The 27,409-nt window shown below is 36.0% G+C and overlaps 1 protein-coding gene across 16 annotated transcripts in view; it reads right to left on the bottom strand.

Annotated features, from left to right (window-relative positions):
* Nucleotides 1-9,918: 9,918 nt before the first annotated feature.
* The window catches only part of PIKFYVE (phosphoinositide kinase, FYVE-type zinc finger containing), a 91,088-nt gene continuing 73,597 nt past the window's right edge, over nt 9,919-27,409 (bottom strand). For 14 of the 16 annotated variants that reach the window (XM_077154905.1, XM_077154902.1, XM_077154901.1 and 11 more), the window contains 11 exons: nt 27,032-27,129; nt 25,206-25,370; nt 23,771-23,830; nt 22,950-23,126; nt 22,109-22,212; nt 21,283-21,411; nt 19,900-20,161; nt 19,040-19,114; nt 12,967-16,706; nt 12,803-12,825; nt 9,919-10,094 (listed from right to left, as the gene is read on the bottom strand). In XM_077154905.1, the coding sequence (XP_077011020.1) occupies nt 16,591-16,706; nt 19,040-19,114; nt 19,900-20,161; nt 21,283-21,411; nt 22,109-22,212; nt 22,950-23,126; nt 23,771-23,830; nt 25,206-25,370; nt 27,032-27,129 (1,186 nt within the window). In that variant the 3' untranslated portion in view covers nt 9,919-10,094; nt 12,803-12,825; nt 12,967-16,590. The remainder of the gene's footprint in view (nt 10,095-12,802; nt 12,826-12,966; nt 16,707-19,039; nt 19,115-19,899; nt 20,162-21,282; nt 21,412-22,108; nt 22,213-22,949; nt 23,127-23,770; nt 23,831-25,205; nt 25,371-27,031; nt 27,130-27,409) is intronic. The other 2 variants (XM_077154910.1, XM_077154899.1) reach the window with 2 other exon arrangements.

The raw sequence follows: 27,409 nt of genomic DNA, 5'->3' as shown, positions 1-27,409 counted from the left end.
TGTGCTGTATAACAAAAATGTTGGCTGATCTTTGTCCTCAGTTCCTGAGGAAGCAACCTCTTTCCTGTTGTAGGACTTTCTTTTGTTCTTCATGGTGGGCCCAGGACCATTCCTGAGAGTTCATATGTTAATGAGATGACAGGAAGGAGCCAACCACACCTGCAGTCTTAGGGTGGGGGCTGCGCCACCAGAGAGACCAATCCTCCATGGGGAGGAGTGGAGGGCTGCAGATTAAGTTCAACCACGTGGACATTGATCCCATCAATCATGCCTCATATAAACTTGGGACAGTGAGCTTCCATGATTGATAAAATACATTGCTGCTGTGCCAAGAGGGTGACATGTTTTGACTCCACGTGAAGGGGACACAGAAGCTTGCATTTGAGACCCTCCCAGACGTTGGCCTATATATCTCTTTTTTGGCTTATTTGTGTCCTTTTACCATCATAAAACTATAATCATAAGAATGGTACTTTCATTGGGTTCTGTGAATTGTTCTTGGGTATTACCAGACCCGAGAAGGTGAGGGGAACCTTTGAATTTGTAGCCACTTGCTCAGAAATGCTGGTGGTGGGGGCCTCTGAACTTGCAGCTGGTGTCTTAAGTACAATCTTGTAAAGGGTGACTCTTAGTCTGCAGGGTCTGGCCTTACTCAGGGAAGAGTGAGTCGAATTGACTGAGTGACTTGGAAGTCATTTATTGAAGTTTTTTGATAACCCTTACAACAGGGAACACCCTTTACCAAGAGTCTCTTCATGCGGCATTTTAATCCATTTTTAATTATTATAATCCAAATACATTAAACTCGTTTTGTCTCTTTGAGGATTGTCAGTGTAGCAAATGTCTTTCCAATAAGCAGAAGGTAATTTGAGTTTTATTTTTTAATACTGTAGATTACCTAGGAACAAGGACTGAATTAATTACCAAATATTTCACTTACTTCTGGATGCCTTCTCAGAACCATTAAAGAAAGTTTGACCTTGAACTGTGTACATGTACATTAACCATCAATCGTCCTTTGTGTTTCACATTATACAACAATTCAACAAAGAACATTATCACTGTACATTATTCTGCTGGTTTGAAAGGACTTATGTACCTAAAAAAGCCATGTTTAAATCCTAATCAATCTTGTGGGAACAACGGTTTCTTCTAATCCCAATTCAGTACTATAGGTTGGAAACTTGATTAGCTCATTTCCACGGAGACGTGACTCAACAGTGGATATTAAACTTGATTAGATGGAGATGTGTCTCCATCCATTCAATGTGAGTCTTGATTAGTTTACTGGAATCCTATAAAAGAAGAAGTATTTTAAAGAAAGCTTCAGAATGCTGCAGAACCACAAAGCAGAGAGTTCACCAGCCAGTGACTTTTGGAGATGAAGAAGGAAAACACCTTCCACAGAGCTTCAAGAAGCAGGAAGCCTGGAGAGGAAGCTAGCAGATGCCATGTTCACCAAGTGCCTTTCCAGATGAGAGAGAAATCCTGAACTTCATCGGCCTTCTTGAATCAAGTTAGCTTTTCCTGGATGACTTAGATTGATCATTTCTATAGACTTGCTTTAACTGGGACATTTTCATGTCCTTAGAACTGTAAACTTGTAATTTATTAAATTTCCCATTTTAAAAAGCCATTCCATTTCTGATGTATTGCATTCCAGCAGCTAGCAAACAAGTATTAATATATATTTTCTTCCAATAAAAGCTTCCAGAAACCAGCTACTTTCTGAATAAAATGTTTTAAGTGTCCAGCCTTGTGTCAGACAGGCTTAATGACAGTGATGATTCGTGCTGTAGGGTCACATTTGAGAAACTCCCCAAATTGATTGATGTTCCACTGTTGTCTTCAATAACATCACTTGAATACCTGAGTACAGATGTGCCAGGTACTGTGCTGTACATGTATTGTCTCTAGTCTTCACCACTTCCTACAAGGTAGCTACTCTTATCCCCATAAACAAGTAATCTGAGGCGCCATGAAAAAGTTGAGTGACTTGCCAAAGGTCACAGAGTTAACGTCTGGTAGGAGCAGAGATTAAAACTCAGATGTATTGTCCCTCCTTCCCCTGCCAAAGCTGCCACTCCATTACATCATGGGACCTCCTTGAAGGAAAAAAAGATTTCAACCAAAGTTTAGTTTGTAAAGAGTTGTCTGGAAAATGAAAGAAAACATCTTTTTTTAAACAACTCATTATTAAGTACATGCTATTCTCCTGAATGTTTTCAGATAGTAATTTTAATACCATACATGTCTTTCTTGTTTTATTAACATATTTTAGTACTTAATACGCCCAGTCTATTTTCTATAGCGCTGATGTCAATGAAAATGAGGGTGTGTGGTTACTGAAAATATTTTGCTAGGGACTTATGGAGACAAATTCTCATTTCAAGACTGGTTTGGGAAAGAATTATACATGTTCAAATAGTTAGATATCATAAGTTAAACAGGACTTTTTTTCTTCAGGTAACAATTTTATGTTCTTTGCCAGTTTGCTAGCATATTATATTAACTGTTCCATAGAACTTATGTTTGATAAGTCTAGTCTCTGAATATGTTCTATTTTTCTGAAAAGGCTAAAATCAAAACAAAAAAAAGAACCAATTATACATTTTAATTAATTATATACTTTGATTTGATAGGCCAAAATTTTACCTCTAATAAAATGGAAACTACACCCAGCTTGTGAGAGCTGACAGTGAGTCAGTACAAAAGACTTGATTGTACCAAGGAAGTTTATATGTCCTTTATAATAACAAATGTTTAGAATCCAAAAGAATAGCTCATAATCAGTGTCTCTGTGAGTACTGCTTGCATTACTATCTGAGAAGTGGCTGTTATTTAATTTTACTGAAGCAGAAATAACTTTTTCCTGGAGAAGAGGGTCTTCCTTATATGTGCCATTATTTTCAGTAACTGAAGATCTGTCAACTACATGGGCCAAAAAAGAAGCAGCAAAAAAATGAAGCTATCAAAAATTCCAGCCATGGATTAGACTGCTTAGAACGTCCATGATCTTAATTTAGTAATCACTGCTCACCCATGAATCTATGACTTAAATTAGTAATTGCCTAATAAAAATCCAGGAACAATCCTAAAATAATTTGGCTAGCCCTTTTCTTGCTTTATGTATTTTTTCATGTCCTTATGAAATTCTTGAACTTTAGTTGAAGAGACTACTCTATTTTTAACATGCATACTTATTTTGCTTTTATCACTTGCAAAAGTCCTTTTTATGAAAGGACTGGGCTGATCATTTAAAAATGTTTGTTAAATGCCTTTAAATTCACAGAGTGTTGGAAACTAGGAAAAGAGCACACATTGCCAGCTGCCCTGCAAAATCAGTTCTGCCTGGGAATCCTAGACTGGCCTGGCCACTAAGTTGGCTTTATAATTAGATTGAACCAAAACAGATGTGAATTCTGTTAAATGCTCAAGTCAGTCTTAGATACCAAGAAAGGATATCAGCTCTATGGGTTTTTCCCCATAAATCTGAATTACTGGTCTTACATGCATAGACAGAGATGTTCTCAAGTCCGCAGGAGGTAGAGGGATGGAGATGGGGGGTTGTTAGGTGGTGGAGGTAGTCATCTATCAATAATACCTTAGACATTTGAAAGATATTAGATATCCTTATCAAAAGGGCTAGGGGTGGGAACACATAACAGGGGAAGATGGAAAAGGGACTGAAGTAATAGCAGAGACTAGAAGCTATATATGTGAATTTAGCCAAGGCACATACTACTTATGAGATCAAGAGATGAAATGCTGTGTCATTGAGTGGAACCTAAATTTTAATAGATGATTTGGGTGTTTTCTTTTCCTTACTCCTACTACTTAATGGTCTGCATGGGTTGGAGAGAATTTCAAAAAAATAATAGCTAAAATCCTATGGGTTCTATTAAAAATCAGTTTACATATCGTAAATTAGCTTCTGTTCATCAACTCATGTGGTAACATGAAATTTTAACTTCAAACAGGGACAAAGTTTGCAAAAATACTTCATCTTCAATCAAACAAAATCCACCTGTGCTGGTTTGAAAGTATTATGTACCTTAGAAAAGCCATGTTTTAATCCTAATTCAGTTTTGTGGGAGCAACAATTTCTTTTAATCCTGATTCACTACTGTAGATTAGAATCTTTTTTTTTTTAACATGGGCAGGCACCGGGCAACAAACCCGGGTCTCCAGCATGGCAGGCGAGAACTCTGCCTGCTGAGTAATCGTGGCCCACCCTAGAATCTTTTGATTATATTATCTCCACACTCTAATTGTGGGTGTGATTTTGATTAGACGGAAATATGACTTCATCCATTCCAGGTTGGTCCTGATTAGTTTACTGGAATCCTTTAAAAGAGAAAATGTTTTGGACAGAAGACAGAGTTGACAGAAACGACAGAAGCTCAAGAGCCAATAGAAACTTCACAACAGAGGTGACACAGATGCAGACACGTGGAGAACAGAGACACTGATATTTGGGATACTTGGAGATGCTTGGAGCCCAGCAGATGTTGCCATGAGATGTTAAGCCAGAATCTGGAGAGAGCCAAGGGAAGCCAACGATGAAAGCCAGTCCTGGAGAAGTAAAGTGAGGAACCCCCACATGGACAGAGGCTGAAAGCAACAGAGCCCAGGAGCAAGGGACCAGCAGATGCCAGCCACATGACTACCCAGCTGACAGAGGTGTTCCTGGCCCATCGGCCTTTCTTGAGTGAAGGTAACCTCTTGTTGGAACCTTAATTTGGACACTTTCACTTCCTTAAAACTGTAAACTTACAACTTTTTAAATTCCCATTTTTAAAAACCATTCCAGTCCTGGTATATTGCATTCCGGGAGCTTGCAAACTAATAAACCATCTGATGAAAATCACGTATTTGCCGACTCCGATCTTGTTTGTATAAGAACTGCATTCATATAACAGCAGTCATTTTTAACTTAAATAACATTCTAAAACATGGATAATAAAATTCCTTCTCAAGCTCAGCTAGTTTGTTTTCTTTGTAGCACTTTTTAAATTGCTGGTTTACATAAAGAAGCCTAGGATGTCAACCAGCAGTACTTAACACTGCTTATTTTATTTTGGCAAAAATGCAATCATTACTGACTGGAAAACAAAAACAACATAAAGCTAAATCCTAATAGCATGGCAAAATTGATGTGTTAAAGGAGTGAAACATTGATATGTGATATAGGAGTGAAACAGTCATTAATTCGTTTTATAATTATTAATATCTAAATGTTGTGTTAGACTCTTACTGGCTATAAGGTACAGGTCATGCCTTTATAGGCTGTAAACCAAGGGTGACCTTCAAAAAAATCAGTTCATGGGGGCTGAAAGCAGATTACAACAGGTGAGGAGAGTTAAGCTTGAGGTGGCAGTAAATGTGGCATAAGCCTCCTCAAAGTTTTGTAAAGGAAAAGAGAGAAAAAGAGGATTATTGCATTAAGGAGGGTTGAGGAAGATTGCTGATTTTTGCTGTTTATTTTAGGATGCTTTAGGATGTTGCCATTTCAACATATCAGTATGTTGAAAGGAAAGAGTAAAACAAGAAATTAATAGGAAAAATAAAAGCTATAGTTTGGAGCAAGATTCAGAAGGAGACAGGAGAGAAATGGATGAAAGACAAAAGAGGGAAAAAAAGGTCATTTTGAAGAGAAGAAACTCTTCTTCCTTCAGAATGGGGTTGCTAATAATACAGAAATATTGAAAAACAAATTTACCTAATTCACACAATGTATTAAAATATTGTATAAATGTGGAAGATTATCTATACTGTATTTTTTTAACTGAATAAACTTAGTAAAAGCTATTACTTACCTTACTCAGTATTTTACGTACATTATTTGTTTTCTTAGTAAAAGATGTCACTTAGTGTTTTAGTTTAAGCTGCTGTAATGCAATATACCAGAAATGGAATGACTTTTAAAAGGGGAACTTATTGTGTGCTGGTTTTAGCCACACAACTTAGGGGAAAGGATGTATGTCCCCTAGAAAAGCCATGCCTTAATCAAAATCCCATTTCATAAAGGCAGAATAATCCCTATTCAATACTGTATGTTTGGATCTGTAATTAGATCTTCTCCCTGGAGATGTAACCCAATCAAGAGTGGTTGTTAAGCTGGATTAGGTGATGACATGTCTCTGCCCATTTCAGTGGGTCTTGATAAGTTTCTGGAGTCCTATAAAAGAGGAAACATTTTGGAGAATGAAGGAGATTCAGAGAGAGCAAAGCAGAATGACATAGCCACAAGAAGCAGAGTTCACCAACCAGCAACCTTTGGAGATGAAGAAAGAAAACACCTCCGGGGGAGCTTCATGAAACAGGAAGCCAGGAGAAGAAGCTAGCAGATGACCCATGTTTGCCATGTGCCCTTCAAGATGAGAGAGGAACCCTGATCGTGTTCGCTATGTGCCTTTACAGATGAGAAACTCTGATTTTGTTCACCATGTGCCTTCTCACTTGAGAGATACCCTGAACTTCATCGGCCTTCTTGAACCAAGGTATCTTTCCCTGGATGCCTTAGATTGGATATATCTATAGACTTGCTTTAATTGGGACATTTTCTTGGCCTCAGAACTATAAACTACCAACTTATTAAATTCCCTTTTTAAAGCCATTCTGTCTCTGGTATATTGCATTCTGACAGCTAGCAAACTAGAACAAGTTGCAAATTTACAGTTCCAGGCCATAGATATGTCCAAACAAAGGCATCCAGAGAAGGATACCTTAACTCCAAAAAAAAGGGTCAATGAAGTTCGAAGTTTCTCTCTCAACTGGGAAGGCACATGGTGATGATGTCTGCTAGATTTCTCTACCAGTTTCTTCAAATGGCTTCCCTGGGGATATCTTTCTGCATCTCCAAAGGTCTCTGGCTGTATGGGCTCTGTTGGCACTAAAGCTTTTTCCAAAATGCTTTCCTCTTAAGAGGGCTCCAGTAAGCGATCCCACCTTGAATGGGTGGAGATACATCTCCATGGAAACCACCTAACCAAATGGTACCACCCACAATTGGGTGGGTCATATATATGTAGAAAAAAATTTAAAAGATTCCCCTCCCCACCCAGCAATATTGATTGAGGATTAAAGGATATGGCTTTTCTTGGGTGTACAATTTCAAACCCGCACACTTAGTAAAAGACATTACTTTTTTTTTTTTTTAACTTAAACTTAGTAAAAGACATTACTAAACATTTGCCAGGGTTGCTATAACAAAAGTACCACACATTGGTTGGCTTAAACAACAGGAATTTTATTATCTCATGGAGTATAGCAGACCAAAATGAAGCCGTTGGCAAAGTTATTCTTATCAAAGGGGAGGATCTGTTCCATACATTTCCCATAGCTTCTAGTGGGTGGTCAGCAATCCATGGTGAACCTTGGTTTGTAGTATAACTCAATTTCTGCTCCATGCCATGGCCTTCTCTCTGTCTCTGTCTTACTGTCTCCAAATTTCCTCTGCTTATAAGGACACCAGTCATAATGCATTAAGGGCCTCATTTTAACTAATAATATCTTCAAAGATGCTTTTTACAAATAAGTTCACATTCACAGGACCAGAGATTAGGACTTGAACATGTCTTTTGGAGGGATACATTCAATTCATGACACTAACTACTCTAAAGGGGTATGAAAATTCATCAACATTTGCTTGAACTTAGATTTATCTTATTCTAAAAATGATAATTTATTGCCTCCCTGAAAACAAGTTCTTTATTCATTCATACACAAAATCTTTCTGGAACAATAGTTGGAATTGTCAATTCTTAGTTTGCAATTTTTTTTAAATCAACGAATGTTATAGCATATATAATTATCAAAGTTAAAACTTGCCAATCTCACCTATAAGATCACTTAAGCATGAAAGTTTTCAAAATCATCAGTTTATTCATACTGCTATATAAATTAATATATTCTTCATCAAAGATAGCTTCCATTACACACAATTTAGTTTTTTTTTCTGGTTACTTAAACTTGGTTAGATGCAAAACAAAAGGTGTTTTTAGAATCATCCAAGTTATGTTGATAATTTTCTCTATGAATTTATGTACATGTATACACATATGGGCACACAAGCTAACACTCACAGAGCAATTAGGGAAAATGTTGCTGTGAATTTAATCTTGCTCAAAAAGAGATCTTGGTCCTTGCCTTTGGCTTCTGGTAGGTAAACTCGACCTCGGAATGTCACGCCTGGTAGGAAAGTCTTTGCCCGGGGACCCAGGGCCAGGCAGATGGTAACAATGTGATTTCGGGTAGGACCTTGGGTCAACCAATGTGATTTAAGGTGGCGGCTTTGATTCACAGGGTATCACCTCAACCTCCTCAGGGGCTGGAAACTGAGACCAGCCTCATGGGCATGGGCATGCCTAATTTTAATGTTTTCCTGTAATAAACTTGAAGAGTATAGTGAGTCAGTGAGCTCTGAGTCCTAGTGAATTACTGAAACTGAAGGTGGTTTGGGGAACCCCCAAATGTGCAACTGGCCTTGTTTGTCAGAAGTGCTATCATAAACACCACACACTGGGGTGGTTTAAACAGGAATTTATTGGCTTATGGTTTTGAGGCTGGAAGAGGCCCAAAATCAAGGCAGTAGCAAGGGCTGCTCTCTCCTTGGACTTCGCATTCCGGTACTGCCTGCTGGCAATCGTTCGAGTGCCTTGCCTTTTAGCTCTGCTTCCCATCACAGGACACTATCCTCCCCTTTCTAGCTTTTGTGACTTCCAGCTCCTCCTGATGTAATTCAGATTAAGTAATCCAGATTAAGATCCACACTCATTCATGTGGGCCACACCTTAACTAAAAATAACATCCTCAAGAGGTCCTATTTATAATGGGACCTTAACCCACAGGTAGATTAAGAACTTTTCTTGTGAGATGCATGATTTAATCTACCATGGGGTTATGAATGAGGGCATTCTTGTGCGGATTGTACTATGCTACCTCTAACTTCTCAGGTGGCCAAGACTCTCATTGAGGACCAACACGATATGGGGGGAAAAAAAGCCCTGAGTTGATTTATTCCAAGGAAACCCTCTATTCACTAGGCAGTATCTTCTACCAGCATAGAGCAGAAAAGTGTTGCTGAACTACTACTGTGTATACACACACTATGCCGATGAGATGTAACAGACAAAATCCCACTCTGTGGCAAAAAGAATGTGCCAGACAGCAGCTTCTCGACCTCAATTAGTCCTTATGACAAGTGTCCACTTCCTATCATAACCAAACTGTGGATCTCTAAGAGATATCTCATTCAGTTTCTTCAGTATCAAGTAAAATTGCATTCAACTTTCAATGGACCGAGCAAACCACCAAAACCTACTAGCTCATAACCTATCCTCTGAAATTTCAAGATGAGCAGTTAAAATATAACCAGGCCTAAAAACCATGGTGGTGTGTCCAGTCAAAACAGACGTTACTAGAGGAGTTTTTTTACTCAGAATACCAAGAGGTGCCCTTCCCTTAGCAGGAGAGCTTGATTCGCCTAAGTAGTCACTCCTTAAGGATATCATAGTTGGCCACTGCTCAACACAATCTCATTTGGTCTGTTCTTGAACCCAGCTATCTCCAAGCAAATACCTTCTGCTCCCAACCTCACTACCTCAGTTTCAGTATTCTCAGGAAGCCTTCCTGGGTAGGTCCAATGACTATGTAATATCTTAGATTCTAAATAAAGTCCCTAGACTTTTAGGCTATAACTGTCTAGGGTCAAGCAGCTTTTATAGCACTTTGCTTTTAATAATGCTTTCATAAAGCTGAGAATTTATCAGGATAAAAGTTTCCTCCTCTCTGTCACAATATTTTTGGCACATATGGAAATTTTAAATGCAAAAAGCAGCAGCAATCAAACAGGACCAGACAAATTCAAGGTAGCTAATTCCAAGGATGCATTAAAGCGAATTTACAACAGTAAAATTTCTTTTCATGGCTTTATTTTCAATTTAACAAATCAGGAATAGAGTAGGTGAAGACATCAGGAGCAATTCCTAGGGCAGCAGCTGGTAATTTACTCATATCTCACTCCAGAGCTTATTAGTCACAAGACACTTTACTTGGACCTCTGCCTCATCTTTCTTCTCTTTCGTTTCAGCCTAAGACATCAGAATACAAATAGAAAAGATTTCTTTTTGGCATAAACATTGTTCCTAATCCCATCAAGAACACAATTCTTTTACTTTTTTTCCCCTTAAGCAGCTATAATGGGCAGTTTCCAAAAGTCACAACAATTACCTATGGTGTCAGTTTTCTCTGTGTTTTAATAATTATTTTTTTAAATTGATAAACCTCACTGTATGCTCTAGTTTACACAACCACTCCTTCCTATTGTTTTAGGTATTTATTTCCAGTGTTTTGCCATACAGAAAGGAGTACATTAGTAAACATTTAAGTTTGCTTTCTTCGAACATTTTTATTGTTTGTTTACCCAAAAAGCTTACCAAATTTACAGTATATTATCACATTGTAGTTAGCATTACAAAGTAATCTAGACAACAAAACTTCAAATATGGCCTAGAATGAACCTGACTGCAATAAAGTACCCAAACAGAGGTGACCACCCAGCCCAGGTTGATGACAGTGTTAAATAGCCTCTCTAGAAGATATTCTCTTATCTTTTATTGTGAAATATAACATACATATAAAAAAAGCAATAAATTTTCAAGTACATTTTAACAAGTAGTTACAGAATGGACTTTAAAGTTTGATAGGGGTTACAGTTTCACAATTTTCCATTTTCTGTTCTAGTGATCCAAGACACTGGAGAAATATCAATATAATGATTCAGCACTATTTGTTAAACCTGATCTTGTTTAATGCCATCATCACCTTTGATATTTCTCCCACTCTTTATGGGTATTTGGGCTATACCCATTCTAATTTTTCATGTTGGAAGGGGCTGTCAATAATATGGAATAGCGGGATGCAACTAGTTCATATTCTGGAAAGGCTGGCCCCTCTCATTTCAGGATTTATTGGGTCCAGGGACCCAACTGGAAGTTGAAGGTTTTGGAAAATTACCCTGCTGCACGGAAACTTTGTAGAATCTTATATAACGCCCTAGGTATTCTTTAGGATTGGCAGGAATGGTTTTGGTTGGGGTTTGGCAAGCTATGATAGATAGCAATGTCTTAACTGTATCACATGTAAGAGTGACCTCCAGTTTAGCCTCTTGACTCTGAACTTCCAGCTACTGAAACCTTATTTGTTACACTTCTTTTCCCCCTTTTTGTCAGGATGGGGTTGTTTATTCCATGGTGCCAGGACCAGGCTCATCCCTGTATGTCATGTCCCTCTTGCAGAGTGGGACTTAGAGACTCCCTCATCTTTTAAATGACAATTATCTTAAACCAAATGACTCAATACATTGAAAAACCTTACATGTATATCATAGTAAACAAAAAATGTTAACAAACTATCGAAGATTCCCATCCTGTGTTTAAGAGAACAGACAGGAATATCTGGGTTTAAATTCCAGTTGAGTCTTGGGCAGACTAACAATCTCTGATTTTGTAACAAGGCATCTTTATAAGTCAATCACACGTGGCTTGCTTGAATTATTGCAACAGCCTTCTAACTGGCCTCCCTGCTTCCACACACAAGCACCAAAGTCAGTTTTATCATGCCTCCATTAATAGTTTTCTATTTTAGAATTAAGGCGAAAGTCCTTTGTGATCTTCGCTAGCATTACACTTCCATCAGCTTTCAAGCTGATCCCCTTATTTCCAGAAGCAAGCTCTATCTCAGGGCTTTTGCCTGGAAGGAAATCTACTCACCTAATTGCATGGTTTGCTCATGACCCTTTATTTTGTCACTGCTGATATGTCACCTTAAGGGTAAGTACTTCCTTAAACACCATGTATAAAAGCAAGTCCTGCTATCCCCATCTCTTCCTTTGTCCTCCTCCTGACATACTATATACTTGCTTATTGTAGAACCCACTAACAGGACAGCTCCTTAAGTTTGTTAATTCCTGTGCACACAGTACATGGAAGATAACCTGGCACAAAACAGGCATTCAAATATTTGAATTCTTTTTGATGGAGACCCTCAGTACTACAATTCATCAACTCATTATTCATTCCTATTCTCTATCAAATTAAAATAAGATACAGAAACCCAGGAGAGATGGAAGGAGATACAAATGTGGGTCGAAATCTCATTTTCCTTTAGGTTCTAGTCATCTCTGAGATATGAAAAAAAAGTTGCCAAACAGAATTTTTGGTAATTATACCTAACACTGAGTACTATGTTTCAGGGAATACTGTAAAAATGTCAACCATCACTAAGCTATATAAATAGATTATATAACGTAAACAATGAGTACAGAAAGTACATGTATGCAACTTAGAAATACAAAGAGGTTCTGTCAATGAAAAGAGATTCGGTTTCCTCAAGATTCAAACAGAAACCGCACACCTCGAGTCATAATAACCTTGCTATTTTATACTTAAAATCTCACTTAATCATAATAAACCTACAAGTTATGTATTATCCAACTCTACAGACTGTGGAAATCAACACAGCAACTAATCAACTTTTTCCAAGCCAATCAGTAAATACAACTGCCCGGATTCATGATGCATCTCAAACCCTCCTCTATATACTATGCTCCCTCGCTGGGAAAATGAAACTCAAGGTCGAGTCAGGATTACTGCTTTCAGCGGCTTTGAGAGGCCTGCTACAAAAACTCTTAACCACTTGCTTAAAACGACGTTCTTCAAAGCGATCCTTTATAAAAAAAATTATTTTCCAACACAACGTCTAGGTGAATGAGGTTGGGAGAATACGTAACGCCACGTACCTACGCATCCGCTTCTTCCGCCACTGAAAGAAAAAACCAAACACGCGCTGAAGCCAAGGATGCCGCGGCCGGCACCGCCTCCCCGCCCCCCACTGTATACTGCCCACCACCCAACCACCCAACCACGCCCGCGTGAGCAGCCCCCTCCTCCCAGCAGCTCTCACCTTCGCCCTCATGCGTCTAGGTGCCGCGAGGTGGGCCTCAGGGCCGGGAACCCACAAATTGTGTGTGATGCCGCAACAAAACCAACCTCAGGTAGAGCAGGAAGAGACGGCTCTGAGCACGCGGAACAGGCTTATAGCTGAGCACTAGCCACTCCCGGGACTAGTTTAGCCAATCCCGGCTTGGGAAGGGCGGGACTCCCATGGTCGCCCTATCAGAAAACCGAAAATACCGGAAGAATGGGAAGGACGAAACGACCACCACTGTTAATGGCGAAAGCGAACCATGGGTTTGAAACCCACTTCCGGGTGTTAGAGAATAGGATTATTTATCAGCAAAAGGCCGAATTAATGCTCTGATCTGAAAGTGAAGGAAGAAGACAGAACAGAGGGACTGCTATTTCCCTGGGTTAATTTCCTTGACAAATTCAAGACTAAGAGGAAGTAGATTCTCAGTTTATTGTCATTATTTACAGTCTCCAAAAGATCAAGGCAGTTATCTCTTAAATAACATGTCAATCATATAAAACACAACTGGAACCAAAGTAAGGAAATATGTACAATATACAACATGAAGTACTTTTAATATTATTAATTTCTCAAATTAAAAGCGGCTATTATGATTTACAATGTCATTGTGTAAACTGTTAAAAGACACAATGTACATTTTTTTATAAAACTTATCTAGCAGCATTAATAAAACTGCTTATGACTGCAAATTTTATTTTTCTATAATACACTGCACCTGTGTTACAAAAACAAGGCATTGCACTAGAGGGTTTGAATACTGCAAAAGTCAGTATGTTAATACTTGAGGAATAATGAACAGCCTGATATTTCATTACCAGGCTCACTCAAAATAATTTTAACTCTGCTAGCTAAAGCAAACTTTCTACTAGATTACTTTCTTGGCAGTTTTATATAAACTCACTGTTAACTGGTAAAATGCCAAGGAGCCGCTGATACCACAAAAATCCATACAACTTCTCTATTTACACTGTTCAATAAAAGGCAAAGCTAGAAAAACATTCATTGCCAGATAAAGGAAAAAAATTATAAGTAGGACACCTTGTAGGAAATTTTGAATATCTATAAATTTAAAGTATTCAATATAATACAAAAGGGCTTGCAACAGCTTATTCCCCTTTTTTTCTCAGACTTGGATAGGAAAAGTCAGTTCTTTTTAATAATTTTTTGATGACCTCAAAAAGCTTCACATTTATAAATAAGATTCTTATACAAAGCAACGTAAGTTTTCTTGTGCCACTATCAATTATTCTCAGGATTCATATTTTACTCTACAGAAGAAAGGATTAAGATTTCTTCCTCATTCCAAACTTTTCAACATTAATATTCTGCTGTCCTTGAGAGGGAATTCAAGAAAGGGAAATAGCCACTCAATGCTTAACAATGACTAACACAATATTAGAAACATCTTTATATATATGGTTGTCACTTAACAAGAGTAGCAGAGGGCTGGTATATGGTTCTATAACTCAAAACAAATAGTTACATTTTGTATTTCCCCTTCTTTAATACAGTCCAAACAGTTTTAAAAAGATGGGTCATCTTTGCAAGGCAGCAACTATTGCTACAGAATGTATTATATTGGAAATTTCTTTAACCACAAAATTACCTTAGAGGAAGCAGTACTTTTAAAAACAGTTTTTTTTAAGTCTAGGAAAATAAAATCAACATCACACATTACTATCAGTAGCTATTCCCATGGGGCATTCCAGCTATGCACATGGTATTAGACTACAACAAACAAACCAAAGAAAACAGCCTGATGAGGGCTAGGGGAAGACACCTTCTACTTCTAGTTGAAGTGTTCCTGTCTAAGTGTATAGGAAATGGGCAGGAAAAATAACTCTAAATACTCTGACAGACTGGAGCCTGTCCATGCCAAAAAAAAAAGAAAAAAAAAAAATCTGACAGAAAAAAAGGTGTTTTCATTCAAAAACCAGAGGCAGAACCCATAGTTCCTGTATACAAAAGAAGTTAATAACGTATCTTCACCTCTATGAACTCCTTTATAGTCTTTGATTTCAAAACTAAAATCATCAGTGTTTTGTATGTCTTCAAAAGGCACATACACATGTTTTTTAAAAAGTGCTTATCATTAGATCATTTATAAATCCTGGTCAACTTGCTCCTTGTTAAAAAACAAACCAGGTTTCTAATAAGCACCAAATATCAAAATAATGCTTTCATTCTCTAAAGCAAACTTTTTCAAAGGTTCCTACTTCATGTACCTATGGTCTATATAACTGAATATATCCAGGTGTCTTTTTTTTTATTATATGAAAATTGTAAAATTAAATAGTGGATAAATGTGCTATTTTAGAAAGCTGAAAAGGAATGGAATTTTTAAAACTTTATAAATCACCATATTATCCTTGGTATAGAAAGAAGCCAAGAAGAATTATTCTGAATTACAATATTCTGGGTTAAACACAAAGACAGTTTAATACTTCTGGTTACTTTTAAAAACAAACAACTCTGACCATTAAACAGGGAGTTCCATACTAGGAATAATTTTATCTCAACATTTTTCAGTACTCAGAACTGGCTGGTGATAGAAATTTTTAAAATGGGGTTGTCCACACTGGAAACTTTTAATTTTATAGAAGCCAATTGTCACTGGTTATATTGAAAGATATTAACTTTGTAAACAAGCAAGTGCTTCCATTTCACCCAATTTCCTGAACCAGGTATATTTTGTTTTTTAGATTAAAAAAAAATTCCTTCATTTATAATTCTCCCTTTGATGATACAGTGATTGAAGACTGATTTACTAATGTTGTTCCCCCTTAAAATAGGGGGGAAAAACTAGATGTGAACATAAGCAGATATGTGCAGTTTAACATATTAATTGCAGAGTTGTAAACAAACTTTAAAAATAGCTCCCAAAAAAGCTTCAAGTTAATGGCTATACTCTTCTTTTGTTACATACACAGAAATCTAAAGACAAAACTTTAAAAACATTAAACATACCCAAGAATAGGGCAAGCTGGGAGGACACAGAACATGTGAAGATTCCTTGTTTAAGTCAAATTCCTCAATAAAACAATAACAGATTGTGCCAACTTGTTTAACTGGCCATTAATGGAATAGTTCAGAATTTTTTAAAGGCTTCAAAAATTCCGACAATAGGTAACTAAACCATCCCATAAGAAATAAAAATCCAATTCACCAGCTCTACAAATGCTTTCAAAGAAAAAAATGTGTCAAATGTGATGCCAGCAGTTACTATCTACGAAACATTAATTTCTTCTTAATGCAACTAGGTTAGCAAATATGACAATCTAGTTTTTCACCCTACGTACTCATCTCTAACAATACATTTATCCTTTAGCCCTTTGAAATGTGTCTCTATACTTTAGCTGAAGTAAGAAAATGTTCATGCAACTTCCCAGCCTATAGATAGCTAATTCGTAGGTATCAAAGACCAAAGTGCAAATCCGTGCAGTTTTACCCTTCAGTTGTGGAAGCTTCATAGCCACTGAACTGAGAGGCCTTTGGATACAGTGGTGCATGTGTTGAAGAAATAAAACTTGTAGCTTATTTTTGGTCCTTTGTTACAGCACTCTTTTCTTTACAGTCCATTTCAAATATGTGCTTATTTCAGCAATTTAAACCCAAACCTGTCCAGTGGTCTGGTACCATCAGAAAATACTTGTCCATAGCTTCACAAAATCGAGTCCTATACAACTCTGGAGAGACCACAGTTGGCATTTTACCTATGATTTTGAAAGAAAAAAAAAGGAAATGAAAGCTGTTAATAAAACTGGATGACTGACTTCAATTGACTTATATTCTTTCATACAAACTACCATGAGGAAAAAAAAAGTGAGCAGATGGGGTATCCACTGAACTGTGTAATATGGGACAGAATTATTATTGACATGAGTTCCATTAAAAGACTGCCTCTTTCATACAGCAGTCACATATATTCAGAAGGTGTAACTGTTAATTCTAAATTCTGAGATACTAAGCTGTTTGTATATAACCTGGTTGTATACAAAGTTCAGGTATTTATGTGACATCTGAGACTCACAATTAGAGCTCTGAAGCTATAAAAGTCAGCAGTACCTCATACAGGAACGGTTTAAAAAGTTGAAAAAGGGATCTGACTTTGAGTAGAGATATGACTGAAGCTGTTCTGGATAGGACTAAGGGTAAAGGATGATATCATCCATATTTTAAAATTTCAACTTCTGTGTGAGACCAAAGGGAGAAATATTTATTTGTAGTAATATTTAAATTTTGGGTAGTGCATTTCCTAATTCAATTTCTATGGTCAGCTTAGTTGAACACCATAAGTACATGAAATCTTGAATGGGGCATGACACTCTGTTGGTTTGTCCAGGTTAGTATGAGGCCCCAGTATATCCCAGAGTAATTTGGACAGTGAATAAAGAAGTATTTTCAAGGTCCCCTTGGAGCACTGGGGAGAAAGGTGAAAATATTCAACTTCCTCAATTTCTGATACTCTCGCAAGCAGTGGAGACAACCAAATCAATAGGCCAAGCCCTCGATCTTGGGATTTGCCCCTATGAAACTTATTCCTGAAAAGGATAGGCTAAGCCTACTTAAAATTATGCTTAAGAGTCATCCCCAGAGAACCTCTTTCTTCGCTCAGATGTGGCCTCTCTCTCTAAACCAACGTGGCAAGTGAACTCATTGCCCTTCCTCCTATGAGGGACAAGACTCCCAGTGGTGTAAATCTCCCTGGCAATGTGGGACAGAAGTCCCGGTATGAGCCAGGACCTGGCATCAAGGAATTGAGAAAGGCTTCTTGACCAAAAGGGGGAAGAGAGAAATGAGACAAAATAAAGTGTAAGTAGCTGAGACATTTCAAACAGAGTCAAGAGGTTATCCTGGAGGTTACTATTATGCATTATATAGATATCTCTTCTTAATTTATGGTATATTGGAGTGGCTGGAGGAAGTACCTGAAATTGTTGAGCTGTGTTCCAGTTGCCTTGATTTCTGAAGATGATTGTATAAAGATTTAACTTTTACAATGTGATTGTGTGATTGTGAAAACCCTGTGCTGCTGCTTCTTTTATCCAGCGTATGGACAGGATGAGTGAAAAAATATGAATAAAAATTAAATAAATAATAAGGGGGCAGAGGATAAAATAAATTGGGTAGATGGAAATACTAGTGGTCAATGAGAGGGAGAGGTAAGGTGTATGGTATGTATGAGCTTTTTCTTTTTTCTTTTTATTTCTTTTTCTGGAGTAATGCAAATGTTCTAAAAAATTATCGTGGTGATGAATACACAACTATGTGATGATACTGTGAGCCACTGATTGTACACCATGTATGAAATGTATATGTGTGAACATTTCTCAATAAATTATTAAAAATTAAAAAAGACTGGCTCTTGCCTAGAGGTGAGAGATGTCTAGAAGCACAAATGAGGCTAGCTGTGCTTAAAAAATTTAGAATTCCCGTTTTTTTTTTATGCTATATGGTGGGGGTCACATTTCATTCTTTTTCCATGTGACTATCCCATGGTTATTACAACACCATTTGTTGAGTTTTGGAGGGAGGGGTGGGGAGTGCAGGGGCTGGGACTCAAACCAGGATCTCCTGCATGGCAGATAAGAATTCTACCACTGAACTACCTTTGCATCCTTTTTAGATTTCTTTCTTTCTTTCTTTCTTTTTTTTTTTTTTTTTGTATGGGCAAGCTCTGGGAATTGAACCTGGGTCTCCAGCATGGCAGGCAAGAATTCTGCCATCCGCTGCCCACCCTAGATTTCTTTTTAAAGGTTAAAGACAACTCCTTATTCAGAACCTCTGACTTTTTCTTTCTTCTTGTTGCTTTTTTTTTTTTCTTAACTTTTAATTTTAAACCTCTGGCTTGTTAACACAAATTTAAACACAATACATCCCCCACCTATACAATTTCCCCTATTATTTGGTCATTTAGGAAATGACAATGAAATCAGATAACCACTTATTTTTTAGAATTAAAAAAGTATCCATTTTTTAAATGTTAACTGATAAAGACAACATGAGAACAATTTAAAGAGTAAACAAAATGAAAAATTCTGCTCACCTTGCCCTCCTAAAATTCCTGTCGATTTTACTACCATTTCAAGCTTTTTGTCCCATGTAAATGTTCGAATATAATCTGTTAAGGGGAGAAAAATTATCAGTAAAGCCGTGTTAAGAAAAAATAACTAAGTGACAATAATAATTACTATCACTACTACTTTTACTAGTTAACTTTTACTGGCTATGGTGATGGGGAACTGTATATGCCCCAGAAAGTCATGTTTTTAAAGCTAATCCATTCCTGTGAATGTACACCTGTTTTAAGTAGGACCTTTTGAAAAGGTTACTTCAGTTAAGGGACAGCCCAGGGTAGGTCTTAATCTTTTATAAAGGACAGGAGAAATTCAGACAAAGAGAGAGAAAGTCATGGAAGCAAGAAGCTGAAAGCAAGGAAACCAGGAAGTGAAGGAAGAGACCAGCAGATGCTGCCAACTACTTTGCCATGTAGCATAGGAACCAAGGATCACCAGCAGATGTTTTCAGAAGAAAGCATCAACTTGATGATACCTTGATTTGGACATTTTTCTCTGTCTCAAGATTGTAAGCTAATAAATCCCCTTCATTTAAAGCCAACCCATTCCACCATAACTGCTTTCAGCAGCCTAGCGAACTAAAATACTAATTAACAGCCTCATTTACAAATGGCTTTATGAATTCAGGTACTTTGGGTGAAGATAATGAAAACAGAAAAAAGGAAACTGAATAAAAGAGACTAGAATTTGCCAACTAGTAATTTTAAATTTCAAATGAAGGTTTGTGGAGAAATTCAATATGCTTTGACTAGACCAGGTTTACTATCATCTTCAAATTTTCATTTTAGCTTCAATCATGAAATAGAGTGATGCACACTTATGGACTTACCTATAATTCCAACTACCAGTTCATTGCTGGTATCATCTCGACCTACCAGCAAAGAATAATCTATAATGAGATGGCTAGAAAGGAAATGAGAATCACTATGGATCGAGGCTCTCAGCACAGCTTTGGAATGGGAACGAATATAGAGAGGGTTGTCTCGAACCATCTTTAAGAGATTTTCATCCAGCAAAACTACATCACAACTCTCCTTCCCGGTATCAGTTTTCACATTGCGATTCCTAAGCGAACCCTTCAAATCAAAAACCTAGCAAAAAGAAAATGTTTTGTAATGTATGTGTGAGCTGCTACAAAAGATTACTACTTAATGCACATGCAATTAAGTAAAAAAAAGTAGAAAGATTCCTGACAGTCACTACCATTACATTCATTTCTTAATTTAATTTTGTAACAATTATAATTTTTATAGCTTAAATCATTAAAAACATTTGAAAATACATGGTGATATAACTTTGTCATGTGAAATTAAACCCTAGGTACTCAATGACTGAAACATTTCAGAAATACACTGGCCCATTTAATCAACATTAATAGATACATTAACAAATAACTCCAGAAGTAAAACTGGATCATTAAGCAGTTTAAAAAATAGATGCAAATAGTTCTTAAATAAAGTTTTGATACTAAAACTGTTTAAATTACTTTATGGCAATGAAGAAACAACAACATATCTCTAGGAAGACACGGGCATCAGGAACAGCAATGGACTCAAATGTCAGGAGACTTGGGTATTACATCTGTGCGACCTAAAGTGTATTCCACAGACCAGCACTGGTTGGTTTACTCTTGGCTCATGATGATGTAAAGAGCTAATGCCAGAATGTAAATTAACTACATCACTAATCACAACTGTAAAGTTCAGCTGACATTTTTCTCATAGCAAGACATTCTCAATAAAGGAAGAAATGCATTGAATTATATTCTAGCACGAACTCCTTATCTCATCACAGACTGGAAACAGTTCAGGGGCCAGCACTTTGAAGAGAATCACTCTAGAATATAGGCCGAACTAAGTTCAGGGCATAGCAGTGTGACTTTGACAAAGTAATTAATTTCTCTGGGCCTGTTTCTTCATCTTTAAAACTGAGATGGTGGAATTAGATCTGCCTTCTTAGATTATAATTCTGTGCTTCCAGGGTATTGGGTACATTCAATTTTAAGATCAGTCTACAACAATATTCCTCTTTATTCTTTCCTCCAAGAATAAAAAATTCTTTCCTCAATAAATCAAAAGATAAATTTGGCCTAGCAACCAAAGTTAAATATTTACTATCAAAGAAGGTTTTATTCCCTGATTTACTAAATTCAGGAATTAAAAGTTCAAAGTGCTCCAGTAATTAAATGCTTTGCACACTCCAAAATCCTTACCTGTGCCATCTTTCTCCCATAGAAAAGATTTTCCATGACAAGAAGATCAAACTTCTTTTCAGTGTTGTTCTGAGAGTTCTTATAACCAATTCTGTAAACGCCAAGAATTTTAGCCAATGCTGTAGGCCTCTAAATCAGAAAAAGATCAAAGTAAACTCTTGTCAGAAAGGATTCTCTGTAATTTATAACAGTATTTATATGATCTATGTAATATCCAAATATGATTTTTTATTGATGTGATCAGTCAGACTTATACCCCTATAAACTCAGAAATGAGTACAGTCGCAATTCCAATAAAAATAGTAGATCCTTAACATTCTTCCAAGGGATAGTCTTCACAATTTCTCAAATTCACAAATTTTATTTTGAAACATAATTTCCTCAGTAATATGCAATAAAACATAACTAAAAAATCAAGACTGCTTCATGCTCTTATTAAAGGTCACTGCCCAATGATAAGTGGGCAAACCTGCACCATTAGCTTTCTTTTTCCCTAAAGGACCCATGCCCTCATTTTTTGGCACGTTTCAAATTCCTATCTCGGCAAAATTACAAATTAATAAATGCATGACTAATTTCACCTACTCTTAATGTCTTTAAGTTGACTTTTATATACTAATTAATATTAGTAATAGGTGCTCAAGATTATTTGGCACCTCACTTTCAAAATAGTTTTAAACCACTGGATTTTATCACACCTCAATAGCATAAGGGAGAGCAAGTCATGTTCTGTTCACTTCTGATCAGGGGAAAATGTGCCATTAGGAATGACCTTCAGGGTATAAAAAAGGCCCAGGAAACCCTGATTATAGTTTTGGATTTCTACCTTCTGTTGAACAGCATTTGTAATATAACTGAAGTAGTGTGGTGCAAAGTCGAGGAAAGATTGGACTTCCAGACGAGGCATTTGCTTCAAAATGAATCTATCATCTAAAAGACAGAAATTTCATGTTTGTATTCAATCACAATATATATTTAGGCAATCTATAATAAATTATTTCAGACATCCCAAATGATTTGTTTGGCTCAAATTTTAAAAGGATGTTTTCTGATGTTAGACAAAATCTTGATCAGAACACAATCCTCAAATAATTGAAGGCTGGAAGGAATTCTGAAAATTCACATAGTCAAGAACTCTCTATTTTTGAAGGTGATGCACCTAGCATAGCTATATGATAATCTACTTTTGAAAACTACTAAATAAAAACTTATAAACTCCTTTGATAACAATCTAATAAGTCACAGAGTTAGCTTTCATTAGCAAACATTTCCGTTTATGGAAAATGGAATATGAAGTAAAAATGGTCCTGATCATCTGTAAACCTCTGTAGGTTAAGAAAATTAAGATTAAACATTACCATCTTTATCTCTTCTCTCATCAGATCTGAGAAAACCCATTTAATTTTCTATCAGTTCTCTGACACTATTACATTTGCAGAACTCAGGACTAGATAGAGTTTAATAAGGACTTGATCAATGCCTCTGTCTCATTACATATCATATACATATATTCTTTTAAATATTTATTATATCTTTTCAAGCATAAAAAACACAAAGAACTATCACAACTGACAATATCATACTGCATCTCAGTTCAAGTGACTCACAAATTACCTAAGGGGGAAAAATGATACTATTTCATTAGTAAATGATTAAAAAAGACTTACCTTCAGTAGCATAGAAAGCAGCTCCTGATTTGCCTCCTCGGGCCTGCCAAGGCGATGAATGGGAAAGGGAACGAATGAAATCTTCTTCACTGCTGCCCAGAATCACTTCACGCATCTTATGAAACTCTCCCGCATAGTAGAGCCGACAGTAAAACTTGGCATTAGCATCAGAAAATTCTAAAAAAGAAAACGTTTATGAATCAGAAATATCTTTTCCTCCCCTTCATCCCCAAAATGCAACCCTATGTGTAACCCATGATAGCAATGCTAACTCTACATTCCCTGTTTAAATATAAAAATTCTGTTAAAGTGATTTTCAGGGAGGATTAAGGAGTATCTTATGACCATCCTTATATATGTTGAGAAAAATTACACATAAATTAGGATTCAATTCTAATTTTACACTAGTTATTTTAATTTTATCATACTTTAAAAGAAATTCTTGAATAAATATCTCAAGAATTAAAGTTCATGATATTCTAGATGACAATTTTTGGCACGAATATTCTAGATGCCTTGTCAAGATTAAATAATAAGTAAATAAATATCTAAACCAAGTTATAATATATGACTTTATACATTAAAATATAATTTTAAATTAATTTTATAAATGAAATCAATTTATTTAGAAATTTAAAAATGATCATTTATAGCTTTATTATCTATAAACTAAATATAAATTAAACCATGTCAGCACAGGCTTAATATTCATTTTTTAAGAGATGGATAATCTAGAATGAAGCTAGAAGCCTCAAAAAACATTACAGCTTGTTCAACATATTCTTTGCCCCCAAGCCAATAATATATTATTTTATGCTTACGAAGTTCTACGTGAGGGTTTATGAGTTGTTTCTTTTGTGTATCTCCTCCATCTGCCTCATCTAAAAGAGTTAATATTGTTAGTAAAGGAAAGTATAGTTATCAGTTCATTTTGGCTTTCCTTTTTTTCCTGATACAACAACAAAATTAACAGATCAACAGGAATGATATACTGGACAAGCTACTATCAAGTAATCATTAGATATACAACCAAACTACATAAACTATTGCAGTAAAAATGTATGCTAACTTTTGAAAGTTCAATTTTTTAATTTAAAAAATGGAAAATTCAGGTTAAAAAAACTTTTCTTACATTTAACTTATAATTTAATAATAATAAAAGAGTAATTCACAGCCTTTATACCAACAATTTCCACACTTCTTTATCAGAGTTTATCAGTTTTCTCATGTGTGTGAAATAATGTTTTCCCTTTAGTTGTGATGCTTCCTTTTCCATACACTAAGATATACATATGGTATATAAAATACACTAGGGTTTACCTCAAAGCTATATATTTTTATTTGATTTGTCTACCAAACCTTATGCCAGAGATCCATTTTGTCTAATTATCGTTGATTTGGAACAGATTTTAATATCTAAAAGAACAAGCCATCTCCTAATTTTTTTTATTTTCAAAAGATATTTTTCAAAGTACTAACGCCTTCTAAAGATTATACTAGAGGCACCTGTAGCCCAAGAGCAAACTACAGAATACCAAATGTCACAACTACTAATGGAAATTTGTTATACAGCTGCAATTTTTTAAATTTAATTATGGTCTAACCTAAGAGTTGCCACATTATTGTATATAGGGCCAGCAGTGGATATTTTACTCTGTCGCAACTATTCAACTTGCCAATGTAACTCAAAAACAGCCAAACAATGAGTAAATGACTATGTGTGCCTATGTTCCAATAAAACTTTATATACCAAAACAGGTTAGCATAGTTTACCAAGTCCTGGTCTAACCTAACCCCAACACTCCAAACACAATCAGGTAGACCTATTTTTTTAGATATACAAATAAGGGTGGGCATCAATAGACTCAACTTTATAGGGACTAGAGAGGGAAGGAAACTGAGAGGGGTGACGGAAACATTTGTGTATGCTATGAGTTACATGCTGAAATAGATGTTTTATATGAGTAATATCACACAGTCCCTGGTAAACCTTTGAAGACATTATTTTTGTCACTTTATATAGGTAAGGAAACTAACCATTTCTGATTTTTATACAAAGTAATAGCCATGAAATCTGAAACCAGTTGGACTCTCTAAGCCCCATTCTTTTCCCACTCTTTCACATGAGCTCTAAGAAAAGAAGGAAGGCCCTGGGTTTAGCAGTAAGAATAATCTACTTAAGGCTATAGGGAATATAAGCATCTAAAATAAATAAATAAAAGCCTAGGGTAAGTACATTGGTCTCCTTTAACACACCTTGAGGCTCAATGCTTTGATTCTCCGTCCCCTCCTTGCCAGTCTGCCCAACCTGGTAGTAAGCACTATCTGCTCCACGTAAGGTCTCTCTCTTCTGGGAAGAGAGATCAGGGCTTTTCCCTGCTGTCCCTCGGAAGAAGGACAACACTCCAGAAGCCTTTTTGGCTAAAAATAAGAGGTAACATATTAATTTTTAAAGTACAGGTCACTGCAGGTGGAAAAATAAAAAAATTTTAGCTCATTACTTTCTTAGCAGTAACCATTATATGAGGGTAATAAATCTGAATAATAGTGATGCTTTCATTTACATAGATTATTACTCCACATAATTTCTGCTTTTTTAAGTAATCAAGTATCCTTATTAACAGAAACGTAGAACGAGAACAATACTCAGTAGATGAGTATCAAAATGTGAGGAATTCTATAAAAGCCTTTCAAAAATACTCTCCAAAGGCAATCATATTATCTTAAGCAAAAAGATAAAATTAGGGCCATATTACCATATAGTTAATTAAACTAACACAAAAAAATTTTACAAGCAATGAGAATTCAGAGTTCAAGATAACATCTTTGTATTGTGCTTCTATATTTTAACACTGTAAAATATATCATTTTTAGCCTCTTTTAAAAAAGTAAACTATAAAAATTACTAAAACGACTTCTAAAGTTTGCTCTGTATTTTTATTTTCAGCTTTGAGCTTTATCATATCATTAATGTGTATAAATCTAACCTTACATCGTTTACCATTTATAAATTCCACAGAAAACTTCAATCATAAAGTGCTTACTTAAGATGGCCCTTAATATGCACTGCCCCCTTGTTTCTTACTAATAGAACTCCAATATGTTGGGACAGAAATATGTATAGCCTCAATACAAATAAGCCAATCAAGGGCAGTACTGCTCACTACTTTCTTGGTTTCCTGTGCAGGCAGGGTTAGTCCTGAGACTGTTCTGACAGTTCTGACCAATAAGACTTAAGGGGAAGTCTCTGCTTTCCTAATGAAAAGAAATAGCTACAGCTTGCACCTACCTTCTTCCTGTCTCAACTGCAGACATTAAATGGAACATTTATGACCACAAGAAAAAAAAAATCAAGAGAATCATAAACTACCCCTAGTATCTTCATGACACTGCTAAGTAACTGAACCAATGCAAGCAACTGCCCACTTTCAGATGTTACTATGGTAGACACATAAATTGATATTTGTGTAAGCCCACATACTCAATTGAGCTTTGTTACTTGTAGCTGAATGTATTCCTAACTGGCAAAGTTTAGAGAGACCCAAGTTTAAATCCCAACTCCTCTACTAACTGTATAATCTTGACCAGGTTACTTAATCTTTCAACTTCCTTATCTAAAAAGTTTAGGAAAAAGTTTCAACTTCCTTATGTCTGAAAAATGGGGATATGCCAAATAACTCTAATATGGTTATCACAGGAATTAAAGGAAAAATGCTTGAAAAGTTCTTTTTACAATACCAACAATATGTAAAAACAGAAAAAAAAGTTAGATACTATTGTTTCTTAGGCTGAACACTTTAAACTGAAAGCTCTGGGAAAGCAGATTTTCTTTCTTTTTACACAAACCAAGGAGCTTCTAGTAGTTTTAAATTCAATAAGAACTTAACCTTACATTTAAGACAAGGATTGAAGAAAAACAAAACATATAAAATAAGGTATGCAAAAGTTTTAAAATCCATACTACGTAAGATGAGAAATAGCAAATCCTTGCCAAACAGCATTTCTTACTTAATGTGTTTTCTCCGTCAAACCATAATTACAAACAGAGCTAATTATAAGTACTTTTCCATTTGTAAACTTACTTGGTTGTGGTTCTGCTTCTGCTATACGGTTTGTCTGTCCTCCACTCATCTCAGGTAATCTAATAGGGCTGCTACTCTTTGGTCTGCTGTCTAAAGTACTAAAATGAAAACAAAGGAGAAGTTGGTTTATGCCATTCAAATAGAAAACAGTAAGTACTCTGATTCCTATACTAATTTCTTCTCCAACTAACTCCACCCACAGTATCAGAAATCTGATTAATAGTTTTATAAGCATAGGTTAGAACACAGAAGAAAAAGTCTTGAAATGTCTACTGGATTTAAAGTCTAATGTAATAAATATGATGTAAGAAAAAAATGTACGAGAGCATACATTTTTATAATATTTTTTGCAAGTCCATTACAATTATATTAGCACCT

The sequence above is a fragment of the Tamandua tetradactyla genome, chromosome 3 (assembly GCF_023851605.1).
Source record: "Tamandua tetradactyla isolate mTamTet1 chromosome 3, mTamTet1.pri, whole genome shotgun sequence".
Taxonomy (NCBI): Eukaryota; Metazoa; Chordata; class Mammalia; order Pilosa; family Myrmecophagidae; genus Tamandua; species Tamandua tetradactyla.
The sequence above is the reverse complement of the archived record's forward strand: the minus strand, read 5'-3'. Positions and strand labels throughout refer to the sequence as shown.